Raw genomic sequence first — 17,927 nt, 5'->3', positions numbered from 1 at the left:
CTTTAGTCTTTCTGTCTTGGCTAAATCTAAATTTGAAACTGTTATAATTGTATTTCAAAGAAGGTTTGCCAATTGTTTTTTTTATGTTGGGTTTTTTGCTACTTCTATACAGTGATGTGTATTTATGTAGCAACTGAGGATAAGATGCACGACATTTTAAGCGCATTTCCCTGTGGATCTACTTTGACATGTTTCATGAAATGACACTGGGTTAATTGCAGTCATGGGAGAACTTACTGTCATTTCATGCACTTTCACAAATTAATAATTAAAATATTTTGTCTTTTGCTTAAGATTAAATACGAGGAACATCATTTTGCCTCAGGCTAAAAAAAAAAAAATCAATATGGCTTTAATATTACGTACAGCTTATAACCCAGTGTCATTTGTAAAAGAAGTAAATGTCTTCATTACATATGCACTCAAATCTTGCATCTCCATTTCAATAGAGCTAGTTCTGTTTTCGCACTCATATACACTTGTATGTATATCCCATAACAGGACTGTGTGTGAACTTAGATCTGTGAACTTGTTCCACTGTTGTATAGTTCAATTACATGTGTCTTGTTGTTCTGTGTCTGGTCTAACTTCTGTCAGTGTCAGACCAAACATGAAAGAAAGAAGACAAAGCTAAAAGAACAATTTAAAGTAAAAAAAATGAGATAAGCTAGCTTCCACCTGTTCTTAACATAGTGTTTCTTTTAATAAACAGTTTTATTAATAAAAATGTAGAAAGCTAAATTAAAGCTATAAAATTTTTCATTATTTTTTATTTTATTGCCATTAAAATGCTACTTTTTTTCTATTTTTAGTTTAGAACTTAATTAAACAATTAACTTGTTTTAACTTTAATAAAACTGTCTATATTGAGATGTTTAAACCAACCGTTTTCTGTTTCTCAATAGCAACTGATGTTAGAAACTTTTCAGATTTGAATAAAAATACTGCCCGCATGTTATTGTACTTTTTTTTTTACCTTAATACAATCAGATACATCCTTGCCGAGACTTGAAGTTCACTGAGATTCAGGCTATTTTTCTGTTGTTTATTTGCAGGCACGGCCAGCCAGCAGCATAAAAGGTCTGTTTCACAGAAATCCAAAGCAAGCTTCTCTAGACAGCCATGCTGCTGTGCTGCACAGTCGTAAGCCCGCTTTTGGGGCCCACCTGCTCCGTCGCACGGCCAGCGCTCCCACCAAGGGCCAGCCCAAAGTTAAACGTGGCTTCCCAGAGATCTCCATCGACACCAAAGACTATAGCTCAGAGGGAGCTAGCTCAGAGCGTGAGTCTGAGGAGGGCCCTGCTGCCCATCCCAACGGGGACCCTGCAGCATCAGCGCGGCCGTGGGAGCATGGCACCAATGGGCAGCTCCACCCGGATGATGATACAGGTAAGGTCAGGTTTGTCTATCCTGAGTCTAAGGCCTTGCATAATAAGCGGGGCAAGAGTGAACCCATAAGGAGAGCCAACAGGCTAAAGTTGCAGGATTCGTTGGAGAAGCAGAGTGTTTTCACCTGTGTCACAGTGAACAGTTCTGGCCGATTAGGAATGACATCCAGTTGCTTGAAGTGCATGATTGTGACAAAGGAGAGTCCAGACCTGGAGAGGAAAACAGTGGCCAACCATAAGCAGGGTAAACCAGCTGCTATTTCAGAGAGGGTACCTTGCTCCCCCACAGATATTCGAAAGGTTTCCCCGGAACCAGGCTCCAGCCTTAAACCTAAAGCCTTAGCCTTACCTAAACACCCAGAAAGTAAACCTGAGCCTGAATTCCAGCCCTTCAAGCCTACACCAATGCCAAGGGTACGATCAAAAGCTGGACAAACACTAGATTGTTTGGACAATCCTGCACCTAGGACTGCCTATGGCAGCAAATGTATAAATGTTATTCCTATGAATGGAGAAAAGAGTCTTTCAAAAAGCAATTGGAGTAGCTGCAGTAGTCTGGACAATTTGGAACTGCTTCCTACAATTCCACAACAAGTGATGGACAAACATAAGCGTGTTGTAGGGACTCTACAGCGGGAGATGAACACTTTATTTGCTCAGAAATTGGAGGAAATCCGCAGTAAATCCCCTATGTTCTTCACTGGTAAGACCATAGTAGCTCCCTGAAGGGATCTAGTTGAACTCAGTGTCTTTTGAGCCCTCAAGACTGTAGTGGATCCAATAGATTCCACATGACTCCAGTGAACAGCTACAGATGAAGCACATTTATGAATAACTTACAAGAATGACATAACCCAATGTTGTGCAAAGATGATCACTGTCAAAGTCTATTTGGGCTATGGGTGTAAGAGTTAGTCACTCTAATTTTTCAACACATTTGAGAGCTGTTCAGTGGAATTCAAACAGATACAGTAAATACTCCATAAATGTAGTGATCTCCAAAACTGATTAGTATTCTGCTCCCTAGTAGACACTTTAGGCCTATAGTATGTTAGTAATTTAGTAAATAAGTAAGTTAATGCTGCCTATCTGGCCTTGGAACAAAAAAGGGTGGGGGGTGTTGTCTGTGAAATAAGTCTGCTTCCTGTCGATTGCATAACCACTGCAATAGACAAGAAATATTTGAATTTATCCCTGTCTTATGGTCACAAGTGCTCTTTTGTGTTGCAACTCACATTAGAGCAGATGGTTTATATTATTGTAGTCTCGTGACATTATTCGCAAAAGAGTGATTTCAGACTTGACTCTTCAAACTTCAATGTAATGTGACTAATCTGTTTTCTATTCACTTTCTACACTCTGTTGCATACTTTAACAAACTGTACAGTAAAATAATTTTACATCTTTATAATCTAACTATATAGCATCCGCTATTCTAAAATGATCAGAACGTTCCTTCTCGATTAATTGCTCTTCCATAACATTGATAGATCCCCTCTGTTTGGGTTTCTTATGCTCTTAATAAAGTGCCTGTTTGTTCCTTCCTTCTTGCATGCTATCTTTCCTTAGTGCAAAACTGAGGGCTGATCAAAGTCAGGTAAACTTGCCTTCCATATGCGTGTTTCCACTGCATAGGTTATGTGTTTTGTCTTTTTAGACTATGGGCAATGCAAAACTCTCCTTTCACTTCTTTTATACTTTTTTTTAAAAATAAATTAGTTATTAAATGGATTTCTTATGGCTAACTAAGAAAACATATTTATTATTGTCAATGTTATTCAGTAAATGTGTCCCAGAATATGTGTCCCAGCTGCATGATGATCTGTGGTGCAGAGGTGCTTTTTTTTTTTTAATTTTCCAGCTTGTCATTTTACTTATGTTATATTAATCAATCCAACACAACTGTAAATTAGCCAGGTGCTGCATACAGGCATGCTGCATGTTTGCTACACATCTTTGTACATGTTGTTAACTGTCTTTATGCTCTTTGGCAGAGGAAAAATCTAGGTTATGTAAAAGCTTTTAAAACATAGTAATGAGGCTTTGCTTATCCTTTCAGATCATTTAACAGTGCTGAGACCCATTCCTTATCTGCATGTCCTGGAATCCATTGCGGAAGAATATCAGCAGAAATCCACCTCAACATCCATGTGCAGTCCAACCCATACCTCAGAACATTCACCCAATGATGTGCTTAATTTGTCTCCACCATCCACAGCAATAACAACTTCTAAGGAAGACAACCATAGCCCTGTAAAATCAAATGAGGACAAGCTACCTGTTCCTACCCAGTTTCCCATCCCAAACAACAGTAGTGGGGAGGGTCATTTAAATACATCCCTGTCTATGAATTACCTTGACATTGGGAGCAATAAGCCCCTTGCCCTAGAGCAGGCAGTAGATAAAGAGATGAGTTTTGGTGGAAACATTTTATCGGATGCAACTGTTAAGATTGGAAAAACTTTAGAGGCAGAGGCTGCACCTGAGATGGCCACAGTTAATAGCTCCCAGATGGTTCAGGCTAAAAAGACTTTAATTGACAAGGACATAGAGCGAGGTTTGAATTTTGTGCCAAGGACACCAGTTCGAAGGACCAAAAGCGAAGGCCAGGTACGGCCAGTGTGCCCTGTTGATGAGCAGTCAGCAGTGCCTCATGTCTCCATCGACGCAACTATCAATGATCGCCTCTGGTCCAAGCTTGACCCAAGCACTCACCGTGATAGTGTGTCATCTTCATCTAGCATTTCCTCAAATGACACTGTGATTGACCTCTCCCTGCCCAACCTGGCCAGGAAGAGCCTGACCTGCCTCCGAGCTGCTCGGGACTGTCATGAAACCCAGGATTCAATGGCAAACTGGAGTTGCATGTCTCGGTCATCAACTACTTCAAGCACGCTTTGTGTCAGCAAGAGCAAATCCAATCCCAATTTGCGGGATGGTCAGATGTGTGAGCCAGTGGACGAGCTTCTTCCAAGGCAGCTGGGGAATGAACATGACAACAAACGGCTTATGCAGCGACGTCACACATGGAGCAGGTTGTACATGGAAGGCTTAAAGCAATCATCATCTGCTTCCAGCAAGAGAGCCACAACACCTGCACCAAAAGACATAAATGGTGGCTCCAAGTCTAAGAGTCTTGGTGACCTTACATCAGAGGACATTGTATGCAACTTTGATAGCAAGTATCGCAGTATCAGCCGTAGTTTTGTGGTCAGACCCACACGCCAACAGAGGTCCCCAAAGAAACCCCAGGACGACCTGATGGAGCGGCTAAAGAAACTCACTGACGTAGAACCACTGACAAGCAGTGATTTTACATCCAACCTGCAGGACTCAGAGGCTGATGAAAAGGAGGAGGAGCAAGAGGAGGCACCACCACTGAGGAGGAGCTCATCACGCAGCCAGAGCCGGGTGCGCTATATTGCCAATCGTGCCAGGCAGGCCCAGGAGAGGCAGCGGCTGCAAAGCCTCCTCAGGGGATCCAACAGCCCCATTGAGGAACGTGGAATCCCAGAGGGAGCTTGCAGCATCACACGCAGCCCCTGTACCACACTAGACTTGCTGAGCCAGCTTCCTCCAGGGCCAATCCAACAGAGCCCTCGTAGCCCAGATAGTGAGGTCTTTTTTATGCTCCGTCTCTGACAGAGCTAGGGTCCACTGAAGGTCTGCGAGCAAGCAACACACTCAATGTTTTTGTTAGTTCAACTATGGAATGAGACACTGCAAACATCTGATATGAAGCACTGTTGGTATAGGTAGAAGATTTGTTACAAAAGCTTTGGGTAAAGCTGCTATGAGGAGGGGTGTACATCAGTCCCAACAAAGAGCATGAAGCATGGTACTGTAGATTCCAAAGGTTCTACACCTAATGAGAGGGAAAGTGCAAATGTTATAATATGTTTTCTTGTAAGTTTTGGGTGCAAAGCCTCACTAAATCTCTTATCAGTTTAGTGTCCTAAATGCACTCATTTATTTTAAACACAATGATATAGAATGATATACAGAAATCAAAAATTCTTACACTCATATCAGTCTTGAATTTTGTCATTTTTAGGCCTGCTGTAGCAATAGATTACATGTTGAACTGTATGAAACATTGCTTCTCTCACTTTAAATCGAATGACATGTTTACTGTACTAATTAAAATACCAATGCATCTTGTTGGTGTTTATAGTGGTGAATTATTTTTTTTTTATTTATTTTTTTTGCAACAAAAGCATGGAATGTATTTGCAACAGTAATTTGTTGTCTCTTGGATTTTTTGAGGTTTTTTTTTTTTTTTTAGAGTTTTTAAATTCTTTGCATTAGGTGAAACAATAACTGCCTTTCCTTCTTTTAGTTTTTTTTTAATTATTATTATTCATAACGTTTATATGGCAAAGGGCAGTTTTCATACACAATACTGTATCAAGTATATAGTACAGTATTATCGGCAGATTCATACAGAAATCGACTGTAAGTTTTAGCATGTCAGTAATATACTGTATTGTAATCTTTTTCGTGTATCTCAGTTAAGGTTTTACATGTTCCACCACTCAGCATGTGCACTGGTCCACAGTATGTATCAGTCAGTGTTTAGGAATTGAGGGATTATGTTGTAAATGAGTACACTGATACAGTTCAATGGCACATCATTGGAAGGTAAAAGAGCACATTTCTCACTTTGTACTGTAATGATTACAGAGTTGTGTCAGTTAACTTTGCAGGAATCTGAGATTTTTTTTAGTAAAAACATATGTACATACAGATTCTGTGTTTTCTTTTCCATTCTCCCCTTCACATACCTCTGGAGACAATCCAAGTTTGAGGTTCACTGTCCTCTGTAAATGTTAAATGTTTTTCCCTGAAAATTTTACAAATCTACTGGCATTGCTTTACAGCTGATGAATTTAGCACTATTAATATTCAATCGGTTTTTGGCCCTTCTTTTGTGTTCCTGAATGTAATTTTATTATTAAAATGTAATACCTTAATAAGTCATAATATGTGTTATGCTGACTCTTGCCAGGTGAATACTAAATATGCACTTCATTATGTTCTTCTTTTACTGTTTTTCTCGTTGATTTAACAAAAAGTTCAGAAACTCCCATCCAGGAAGTGTCACTCTTTGCACCATTATGCACTCTTTTAAGTGGCCTCCTTTTACTTAATGCTCACACTGCTCAACCTTCCCAATATTTCACAGTGAGCTCATATTGGGAAAAAATGTCCCGGCTTTGCACTTGGTGACTGATCACATCTCTGATCCAAACAGAAATAAAAGCTTCTCTGTTTCATCTTTTCAGCATTCCAGCTGCTGGTTTTGACCCAAAGTGCCCACTGTCATGTCCTGTGTTGTTGTATTAGCTCATTGCTTTTGTACCCCTCGCCTCTTCATGCATGATGTCCATAAAATTCTGAAAGATTCGTCTCCGCTTACGATTGACACTTGAGACAAAAGCACAGGAATGCCTGGGTCTTCAGTTGCTTTGGTGACCGTTTCAAGTGGGACGTGAGAGACCGGGACCCTTCTGCGCTCCCAAAAACCGCCCTGGGATTCACACAGCTCAGTGAGTGACAGAGATTGTACACTCTTGTCACTCACACAAAAGTCTGCTTCTTTAGCATTCATGAGGTGTTGCAACTCTGGCCTTTGGATTTGTATTTATCACAGTGATTTTTTTTGTTTCTAGGGTCTATCACACAGCCAGTTTATCTCACTTTTAGTCAGAATTGTTGTAGAGGTTAAACAATTATGGACGCTTTTACAAAAGAATTGTAGGAGCCTTTTGTAAAATGTTGTAAATTTAAATTACACCCTATACTTCGGTTCAACAAAAAAAATACCAACCTTTTTCTTGGCCCAATTGTGAACGGGAGCTGAGCAATTAATTTCTCAAAGTAAAATGAACCTGTACAGTACATACTAATACGACTACGAAAAAAAAACTTTTAATAAATATATACTACAGCCACAATCTGACAATAGTTATTATTCACATGACTCTAATTAGATAGAAAATACTTTTTGCCTCTGTAGCAAAATTCATATTATGTATTAACATCTTAACTTTTCTAAATCTTTTGAGGCATAAATTTCTTAGTATTCCTCTGTAATTTATATGCTAAAAATCCTCATAAAACCATGAGAGGATTTTCTCGAAAACAAGATCCCTGCTCCACTATATCTAACCTCCCCCACCCATAAATCGTTACTGTAGTCTCAGTCAGTCTCGCACCCCTTTCCCTCCACTTTCTAGAACAGCCCACAGATCCTCATTGGTTATTTACTGACTTTGGGGTATTTGTTCGTGCCTTATATTTTGAGATCTTTGATGTGCTGGACATTGAGAGAAGCTGATTATAAAAGCAGGGTAAGTTTGACGTTCTTGTAAATATCTTCTTTAATTTTGGTTATGGCCTGAAGTTGTTATGTCTGCTTTTACTCTTGTGTATATTAAATCCTTCAGTTGACCAGACTAAACTGTGAAACATAAAGTCAATGTTTTGAAAATATTTGAGATCAGGGGGTGAGGCAGCTTTTTTTCTTTTAGTGAAACTAATGCTACACTAGTGCTATGTCTTTTATTATTATTATTATTATTATTATTATTATTATTATTATTATTATTATTATTATTATTATTATTATTATTATTATTATTCCTGCGAATTAATTATTGCATGTTTTTTAGTTCTGAAAACATTACCATGGTGTTTCTGGGGCTCCTTTGGCTTGTTGCAGCAGTGGTTCACATCTGCAGCGCAGGTAACTTCATGTCGCAGTTAACAAATTACACTTAGTTTTGACCCTTCTGATTGTGTAACTGTTTTGCACTTCTTTGTGCTCAGTTGGTGTAAGCTTAATCTTGTGATACATGGATAATTGTCAGCTATTCTGGACAGTACCTGGATTTGCCTCAGATGTTTTCAAATGAATGCATGTAAAGTTTTAAATGAAGAATCAACTGAACCGTGCCATTTATTTATACTGTAGTTAGATTCTTTTCTACTGCTGTATACTTGATTGCTACTACTCCTCCCAATATAGTGAACATTTTTCTTTGGCACGAATGTTTACAAAAAAGGTATACGTGTAAATATGAATCGAGGTGAGTAGTAAATGTTAAGAGCTTAAGTTTTGGTCCTTACACCTCAGACATAACAAATTTAATGTTGATTTTACTGTATCTCCGTTCCTCACTTTGGTTTTTCTCTAGCAAGTCTTCCAGCAGGATGCAGGAAGGGCCAATGTTAGTCTGACATCTTATTGACTCTGTCAATGGTCCCAGCAAGCTTCTGGCACTCCATTAGTGTCCCATTGCTCTGAGTGATTTGCATTTAAAATAGTAGAAAGAACTTGCCACCGCCAACAATATCTGTGAGCAATCAATTAGCCCCCACTAACCAAGCAGTCAGTGATGTGGGACAAGGCCATGACACAACTGTGGTTTCGATGGCATGTAAGCTTTTTATTTTCGATAGTTTGCATATTAGTTGTCAATTCCTCTATGCGAATGACAGACTCCTGCAGGGCTTTCCTTCTCAGTGAAAGTGCTTCAGTTACATGTACATGACATGCTTAGGAAAAACATGCTGAAAGAATGACATTTTTGCTTAATTTATAGAATTGTCAGCCCTCTATAAGTCTTTTGACCTCCAAAGAAATAATGAAAGGTTCCATAATTCCCAACATAGTCTTCGGGATCACAGTAAACCAAAGTGAAGGGCAGATGTGGAAAGTAAGAAAGTGCAATTATTTTAAATATACTTGACTTGAGTGTAAATTTGTGTCAACGACTTTTGACTTTTACTTACCACATCTCAAAGTAAAAAACTACAGTCTACTTATCTGCTACATCACTGGATTAATCTGTAATCATATATTTGTCGAAGTCATTAGGTGACTTTTTAGAAGTACTTTTTTATCATGCTAGAGCCCTGGAGCTTAGCAATAAAGATATTGTTAGTTATAGAATTTTTCCCACATTCCTTGGTTCCATGAGGAAAGGGGCTCTAATTTAGTGTCAGGAACTTAAATTTGTGAGTAAAATAGTGAGGGAGACATTCTTTGTCTCATTAAAGACAATGAAAGTGAAAATAAAAGTTATATTATAATTACTTTTATAAGTTATAATTTTAGTAAACGTTTCCTTAAAAACTTGATGCTTGCTTATGTAACCGGGTCACACACACACACTCAATCTTATTTTTGTTAAGGTGCTTTTTCAAACGATCAAGCATTAAATCTAAGAAAAACTATTTAGCCAGAAGAATCAGTTGTCCGAGAGTATGCAAAGGGAGGGCACTTTCCCAGCACTTGGTGGCATCTCTTTCTTAAGGTTTGGAACACTCAGGAGTTTGGACTCTGCATCTGTTCCACCACAGGAGGTACCACAGGCTGCACAACAACAACCCGCTGTTTATCTCCCTCTATGTCCTTTTAAGCAGTTTATTCTCTTAAAGGACGATTAGTGGCCGTGAAGCTTGGGACCACGCGAAAGGGGCGGCAGAACAACAGGAACATTGTCCTTGTCTAGTAAATTTGGGGATATTTGCCTCAATGTGAAAAACAGTACAAAGTACGGCACAGCATGATGAAATGCTTCATTTGCTGCCAAGAATGTCTTGCAAGAGTTCAAGTTCAGAGTGAAACAAAGGGGGTTTTTCCTTCTTCTTTTATCTTTTCTTTTTCTTTTTTTTTTCATCTCCAAATTAACAAACTTACTCTAGCCATGTAGAAGTACTGTTTTTCTCGTCCCTAATTAAATATTTCGTAATTCTTTTATCGCTTAAGGTAATCTTAAGATGAATTGAATTTATATCAAAACTTCTTCCACTTATCCAGGTGGATGTCACCCTAATGAGTTGTAGTCTGTTTGAGTGCCTAGAAGGAATGTAGACGCAATTAAACTTTATTTATAAATAGAATTATAAAGGTCTATCCAAGAACTTTATGATTTTCAAATATTGTGCAGTTTTAAAGCAGATAATTTTTATACACATTTAATGCATATTTTGTTTTTACTTTTTTTTTATTTTGTTATTACTCAACAGCAAATAAGTTTTAATCTGCTAGAACCTTTCTATCATTCCAAGGTATCAAACTATAACGAGCGATATTGACTTAATGATACAATTATCCTTTTAATCACCAGAACCACAGCCACTAAAAGTGACCACTATTAAGGTAGGTGATAAACACTAAACAGAACAGTTTTGTGATTTAGATTTGGGTGCCTGTCTTTAAATAGTGACCAAGCAGCACTTATTTTTCTCCTTAGCAAGAACCATACACAATGTCAAAAGGCTCAGAATTTGAGGGCTTCTGTATGGACTTGCTGTCTGCACTGGCGGAGAAACTGGGCTTCAAGTACAATGTCCGCCTTGTGAAAGATGGAAAATACGGCCAGAAGGATGAACGTGGCAACTGGGCTGGGATGATTGGAGAGGTTGTTAGAGGGGTGAGATCTATTTAAACATGTCTAATTTGAAGAAAACAAGAATACATGCAATTTTAGTAGATGGTAAAACATGTTTATTTGTTTGTTGAAGACATAATAAGTATGATTTGGGCAAACAAGTGACTGCAAACTGTTATGGATGTTTCAGCGAAGTGGCCTGAAAATGTTTCATTGTTTGTAATTAACTGATAAGAGTGCATCTGCAAGACTGCATGAATTTACACTATGTGTTAGAAAGAAATCAGCCCTTGCTTCACTTCTTCATATCATGAAGTCTTTTCTTTACTTCACTGTTGGTGCGGTTGTATGGAAGCCTATTTATGCCAGATAGAATGACAAAAAATGCTGAACTTAAAAATATTGACATAATAAAATTCTCAAAAATAAAGCTACCAACATCCACTTATAACTTGGTTCCTCCATCAAGGGACATGTTTTGTACATTTAATATGTAGTTTTTCTATGTAGTGTACCTTTAATTAGCTTTTAGAGTAGTGTTCATTAAAGCCCAATTATTTCATATAATAATTTTATCATTTTTCAAGGTTTCCAGGTAAAATAGGCACAGTGGCTTAGTGGTTAGCATATTTATTTCTTACACCTCTGGGATTGGTGGTTTGTTTCCTGTCCTGGCCTGTGTATGCAGAGTTTGCATGTTCTTCCCAGGCTTTTTGGTTTTTCTCTGGGTTTTCTAGTTTTCTCTCCAATTCAAAGTAATTAGCATCCTTAAATTGTGCAGTTGTGTTCTGAAGTGGGTTGGGACCTTGTCTAGGGTGTCCCATGCCAGGCTACGACTCTGTGTAGGATAATTTGTACAGAAAATGGATGGATAGATATACATACTAAAGGTACACATTAAAACGGTTTCTATTAAATTAAGCATCTACAAAAACATGTCCTACGCCCTAATTTCTAAAATTGTGTGTAGCTTTGCAAGCTGTCTGTACCTGCTGTTTAAGTGTATATGTGTGCACATGTCTTTTCTACAGGAAGCAGATCTGGCCATGGCTCCACTTACACTCACCGCTGTTCGAGAGATGGCAGTGGACATGACCAAACCATTCATGCAGACAGGCATTAGTTTTGTCATGAGAAAGGACACTGGCTCAGAAGACTCTCAGTATCTCAGCTTTTTACATCTCTTCTCCAGTGAGATGTGGATCAGCCTTATAGTTGCTTATCTGCTTACCTCCCTCTGTATCTTTTTGGTAGCTCGGTAAGATTCCCACTTTATCTTTAGATCTTATCAGATCATCAGATAGTCATTGAATGTAGAAGGACTGGGAATGCCTAATGTGCCTATGGTGTGTTTTTACAAAGTATTAGCCCCTCTGAATGGAGCCAGCCACAGACGGAGAAAAATCACTTTACAGTCTCGCACAGCTTCTGGTACACTATTGGGGCTTTAACACTTCAAGGTGAACATGTGCACTTTTTTTTTTTTTTTTTTGAAAAGAGAATGTTTTCCAGTGTATTGAGATTTTGTGTCACAGACCCTCTCATATTAAAAGTATTCAACTGTTTGTTTTGTGTATGTCAGGCGCTGGACCACACCCCAAGTCATTCTCAGGACGTGTGATTACTGCCATCTGGTGGTTGTTTTCATTAGTAGTCTTGGCCTGCTATTTTGCAAACCTCAGTAATTGGTTGTACATGGATAACAAGCAACTCTCAATTAAGAGCTTTGAAGACCTAGCGAACCAAAATGTCATTGAGTATGGGACAATCAAGGGCTCCTCCTCTATGGCTTTCTTTAAGGTAAAGCTGAATAGCCAACTTACTTGATCCTTCACCTTACCATGTGCATTTACCCTACCTCATATTAATGCATTCACTTTGCTATGACACTTTTTTGTCCAAACAGAACTCCATCAATCCTACCTACCGGCGCATCTACGAAAACATGGAAAGAAAACAGTCCTATGCCACGACAATGGAAGAAGGCATCCGTAGGTCTCAGGAAGGAAAATATGCCTTCATTGGAGAGTCTGTGTCTCTTGACCTGGCTGTGGCACGTTACTGCAACCTAATACGTGCTTCTGAGGTCATTGGCATGAGAGGCTACAGCATTGCAGTTCCTTTGGGCAAGTACACATCAACCAAACACTCAGAATCACCATGGGCCTGATGGTGAACAATGCATTTCTGTCGCTTGTCCACTAGTTAAATTAATCCCACACTGTTCCAACCATCTTCATTGATTTTACATCAATACAGTTGAAATTGCAACTGTAATTATTTTCACTCATCTACATCAATTACCGAAATTGACTACATGAATGGTTGTGAAATTTGACCATGGCCACAACTATTCCTTCTTTTATATTTACAGTTTTCTAGAGCCAATTTTGGTAGCCAGGGATTGGTCTGGCAAGTCGGGGATTGGTTCAGCCCAATCCACAATGCACCAAACCCTTACTATTATTCCTGCAGGTGTTGTGCCCACAAGAGCACGGTCCCATGTAGCTTGTTCAGGCTGTGTTTGGCTGAGCTTCATGGGAAAGGTCCTAACTACTAGGTGCTTACCAACAAGCTCCCCCCAGGGCCTGGCTCCAGAGTGGAGTCCTAGTTTTCCTATTCTGGCCAAGGTATCTGGGTTCTTGATTATTTCCTTAATAAGGATCTGTGAATCACTCTTTGTCCTGCCGATCAAATAGTCACCCCTTCTCTGCTTCAAAAAGAGCCAGTTGAGGTGGTTCAAAGATCTGGTTAGGATGCCTCCTCGACATCCTGGGGAGGGTTTCAAGCAGGTCGAATGAGGAAAAGTCCTTAAGGTATATCAAGGACTAGATGGACCCAGAATTGGATAAGTGGAGGAAAATAGATGGTTGAATGTATGGATAGATGGATCTCTAGAATATATTAATGTAGTTTATCCTGGTCAGTTGACCTAGTGGATATATTGCCAATCCCAGGAATACTGTCCATCCATTGTAGGGAATCATCCATGGACATATTCAAACTAGGGGCAATTTAGCATAGCCAGGCCACATATTGGCATACTTTTGCATGGTGGAAGGAAACAAGAGTATTCTGAGAAAACCCATGGAAAAACGCAAAGGGAGAACCTGCACAGAAACTTCACACTAGCAGTTTTTATTATACAATTGTAGCACTATATTTGCAGCTCAAATCTCCATGTGAATTTGTATGTGCATGTGTTCTAAGGCTTTCCTATGCTGAAAAACCTGAGTGTGGCCATCCTCCAGTTGAGCGAGTCTGGAGAATTGGATTATCTGCTAAGTAAATGGTGGGCAAACAGCTGCATGGAAGAAAATGCACAGGCCTCATCTCTGAAGCCCAGCAGTTTGAAGGGAGTCTTCTTGCTTTTGGCTCTCGGCTTAGGGCTGGGACTTGTTCTGGCCATTATGGAGCTGACTGCCAAATCACGAAACATTGCTAATGCAGAGCAGGTGGGTCAGTTAGGATACAGTTAAAATAGCATGTTACCAGCATGAATAATGTTACAAAAACATTTGTTATTTGTGGTGCATTTTGTTCATAGAGTTACAATACTTGAAGCTTTATCTAAACTACCTCTTCATTTCTATACCATTAGTTCAGCGATCAAGATCTGGTGATCTGATTTCATTAGGAACACCTTTACATATTCACATAATATATATTAAATCCATAAAATCATACAGGTAAAGGTGAAGAGCTTCAGTTAATGTTCACATCAAACATTAAAACAAAGAAAAATGTGAACTCTGGAACTCTGATCAGTCCTGACTTTGGCTTTAATACTGTATATCTGTGTGTGTTCATATTTATTGGGGCAGTCGTGGCCTAATGGTTAGAGTCTGATTCGTAACCTAAAGGTTGTGGGTTCGAGTCTCGGGCCGGCCACGACTGAGGTGCCCTTGAGCAAGGCACCAAACCCCCCAACTGCTCCCCGGGTGCCACAGCATAAATGGCAGCCCACTGCTCCGGGTGTGTGTGTTCAATGCTGTGTGTGTGCACTTTGAATGGGTCAAATGCAGAGAACGAATTCTGAGTATGGGTCACCGTACTTAGCTGTATGTCACGTCACTTTTAATGATCACGGTAGTGATTTTCTCATGGTAGAACAATTTAATTTATGTCCTTTTTTCTTTCTTTTCTTTTTTTTTCAGAAATCCTGTTGTTCTGTCTTGACTTCTGAACTTGGTAAGCGGTTTGGAAAAAGAGAGGAAGCTCAGGCAGAAAGCTCAGAGAAATGCAAAGCTTAAATCCACTCAACATTGTTAGAAATACATTTCTGTTCATACGATCAGCTTGTTTTTCTGTTTCAAATAAAAGATCCCGGCTTTCAATTTAGAAAGGGATAACTGCGTATGGAAAACCACTTCCATTTGCACTTATCATCATGACACATTTGATAATTAATTTCACATACTATGAAACGCATTCTATGATTATTGACTGGTTTTAGATTATAAGCGCTAAAGTTATTTCTTCACACACTTATATTGGCCTAACAATAAATGTAGAATATATACAGTAATGTCTATTTAGTTATTCTAGTTATTTAGTGGCTTTTTGTTTGTTTATTTGTTTGTTTTTTTTCCGTAGTAGATGTTATCTGAAAAAATAACATTGTTTTATATGTATTGGAAATGAGAAAAGTGAAGGCATGTAATGAATATAAGAATGTTTCATGACATGTTTCATTGCTTTTATACTATTGAGTAATAAATGCATGATAAAATATTAACGTTAAGATTTCTTGTTTATTATACACAAAAAAAAAACAGAACTAAACTAAACAATTGAAATGTGACAGAAACAGAAGATAGAAAGAGGACAGGATGAAAGTTGCTCCGAATTCTTCAAGTCCTTTTTTATCCCTCCTAAAGCCATATGCTTTAAGATAAACAACAAGGGTTTACTTATGGATTTATTATCATATTCTATAAAAATACAAGTAAAATTGTGATGTTGTTCACAGATTTTTATGAATACAGCAAATTTTTATTTAAATAACATGCTTTATGAGAACATACAGTAGGTCCCATAATATCTGTTTCTGTTTAGGGGTATAAATATCTGTATTTGTGCCTATATTTGTAGGTGTAGCATTTTATTTTTTTTTGACCCAAACTTATTGTTATTTGACATTTTCTACTGAACACATTTTCTGTTTCCCGAAATATAAATAAGGATTAAAATATTAGATTAAATGAAATCACTATGACCTTCACTGTAGGTAGTTACTTTGGTTGAATGAATGAATGAATGAATGAATGAATGAATGAATGAATGAATGAATGAATGCTGTAAATGCATGTTACTGAGCTTAGTATTTCTTTGATATTTTGTTCATATCTGATAGTTCGCTCTCCTCCACCTCTCTTCTCAACCAGATGCCCTTGCTTAAAAAGGTATAAATAGTGCAATTCCTATTCATATCTGTATTTGTATTTGTTTAGATCTCAAAATAATACATTCATAGTCAATTAGATTCTTAATATGGAGTATTATCTCTATATTACTGCTATAAAACCCTTGGTAAAACACCCTTGTGTATTTTGCCCATAGGTATTGTCCTTCTATTCGCCACTAGAGCATTGCTAAGATTTCTTAAGGTTGGACAGTAAGGCCTGACTTGCAGTCAATGATCCAATGCATCTCAAAGATGTTCAGTGGGGTTGAAGGTGTTCAGTGAGGAGTCTTTGATCGTTGTTGTTGTTGTACTACTCTATAGCAACCTCATGGCTCCAGAGTCTTTGTTACAATCCTGAGATTTGGGTTAGTGTCTCTGTGGAGGTGCAAATTCTCACCATGTCCTTTTGGACTTCGTCCAAACTACTAAAAACATGTCAGAAATTGCCTATAGGTGTGAGTGTGTTTGCGTGGTGCAGTGCGATGGATCGGTGTCTTGTTCAGGTTTCCAGGGATAGGCCTCAGATCCACTGAGACTCTGACCTGTATAAAGCAGTTTCTGACAATGAATGAAAGAATAAATCCATTTTTGGTTAAAGCGAAAGTATCTGTAAGGATTGTGTGCAAAAAAAGTGCACTATGAAGGAATATGTGTATATGAATTATATGTGTAATGTATGTAAAGTCCCATAGGTGCAATATAAGTCATTGTTATGTATTATTTGATTTGTTTACTAATGAAAATATCATATGGCCTAAGATGGTGACACCTGACCATCACACCCAAGTGTTGTTCTTTCCCAAACTGATGCCACACATTTGGAAGCATTCATTCATTCATTCATTCATTTTCTACCGCTTATCCAAACTTCTCGGGTCACGGGTAGCCTGTGCCAGGAGTCATCGGGCATCAAGGCAGGATACACCCTTGACAAAGTGCCAACCCATCGCAGGGCACGCACACACTCTCATTCACTCACACACTCACACACTACGAACAATTTTCCAGAGATGCCAATCAACCAACCATGCATTGCTTTGGACTGGGAAAGGAAACCAAAGTACCCGGAGGAAATCCTCGAGGCACGTGGAGAACATGCAAACTCCACACACACAAGGCGGAGGTGGGAATCGAACCCCCAACCCTGGAGGTGTGAGGCAAACGTGCTAACCACTAAGCCACCGTGCCCCCCACTGGAAGCATACAGTACAAGTATATTTCTAATATTCTAAATATTATTTACCATATTTTAATACTGCATAAGGTGGCTTTGCATGTTGTAGCGTTACATTTTTTACTACAATGGAACTATTAGAAAGGTTACCCAAGGTTGGAGAGGCTGAACTTGAGTTTTGCACAAAGCCTTGACCTCACTGAACAGCTTTACAGTCAACTGGAATGCTGACTGCACCCCAGGCCTCCTCACACAACATCCAGGCCTCACCTTATTAATGCTCTTGTGGTTGAATGAATGAATGCAAATTCCAACAGCCATGCTCCAAACTCTATAGAATGCCTTCTCAAAAGAGTGGGGGTTATTATAACAGTAACGGAAGGAAATTCTGAATAGGCTGTTCAGAAAGCACAAATGGGTTTGCTGGTCATGTCCACAAGCTTTGACCTGCCATTCAGCTGTTTTCGATATACTGTGTGTTATGTATAGTGAAAAACCTGTTCCTTTTATTGATCATAACATTCATTCATTCATTCATTTTCTACCGCTTATCTGAA

At 38.7% G+C, this 17,927-nt stretch overlaps 2 protein-coding genes across 7 annotated transcripts in view; both read left to right on the top strand.

Moving 5' to 3' along the window:
• plch2a (phospholipase C, eta 2a) overlaps nucleotides 1–5,549 on the top strand; it is a 124,904-nt gene extending 119,355 nt beyond the window's left edge. For 4 of the 5 annotated variants that reach the window (XM_027167196.2, XM_027167195.2, XM_027167198.2 and 1 more), the window contains 2 exons: nucleotides 1,056–1,389; nucleotides 3,448–5,549. In XM_027167196.2, the coding sequence (XP_027022997.2) occupies nucleotides 1,056–1,389; nucleotides 3,448–5,030 (1,917 nt within the window). In that variant the 3' untranslated portion in view covers nucleotides 5,031–5,549. Of the gene's footprint in view, nucleotides 1–1,055; nucleotides 1,390–2,957; nucleotides 2,986–3,447 lie in introns of all 5 variants that reach the window. The other variant, XM_027167199.2, reaches the window with a different exon arrangement.
• A 2,052-nt stretch (nucleotides 5,550–7,601) lies between these two features.
• si:ch211-251b21.1 (uncharacterized protein LOC571720 homolog) lies at nucleotides 7,602–15,523 on the top strand. Of its 2 annotated transcripts, none has more exons than XM_027167533.2 (10): nucleotides 7,602–7,741; nucleotides 8,063–8,136; nucleotides 10,526–10,557; nucleotides 10,652–10,831; nucleotides 11,821–12,047; nucleotides 12,152–12,249; nucleotides 12,372–12,589; nucleotides 12,696–12,915; nucleotides 14,000–14,244; nucleotides 14,947–15,523. In XM_027167533.2, exons 2-10 carry the CDS (start codon nucleotides 8,079–8,081, stop codon nucleotides 15,040–15,042), a joined length of 1,374 nt encoding a protein of 457 aa, XP_027023334.1. In that variant the 5' UTR covers nucleotides 7,602–7,741; nucleotides 8,063–8,078; the 3' UTR covers nucleotides 15,043–15,523. The 2 variants fall into 2 exon arrangements, with proteins under 2 accessions (XP_027023334.1, XP_047655735.1); XM_047799779.1 differs by lacking the exon at nucleotides 7,602–7,741 and adding an exon at nucleotides 7,803–7,897.
• Nucleotides 15,524–17,927: the final 2,404 nt, after the last annotated feature.

The sequence above is a fragment of the Tachysurus fulvidraco genome, chromosome 14 (genome assembly GCF_022655615.1).
Source record: "Tachysurus fulvidraco isolate hzauxx_2018 chromosome 14, HZAU_PFXX_2.0, whole genome shotgun sequence".
NCBI classification, from domain to species: domain Eukaryota; kingdom Metazoa; phylum Chordata; class Actinopteri; order Siluriformes; family Bagridae; genus Tachysurus; species Tachysurus fulvidraco.
The sequence above is the reverse complement of the archived record's forward strand: the minus strand, read 5'-3'. Positions and strand labels throughout refer to the sequence as shown.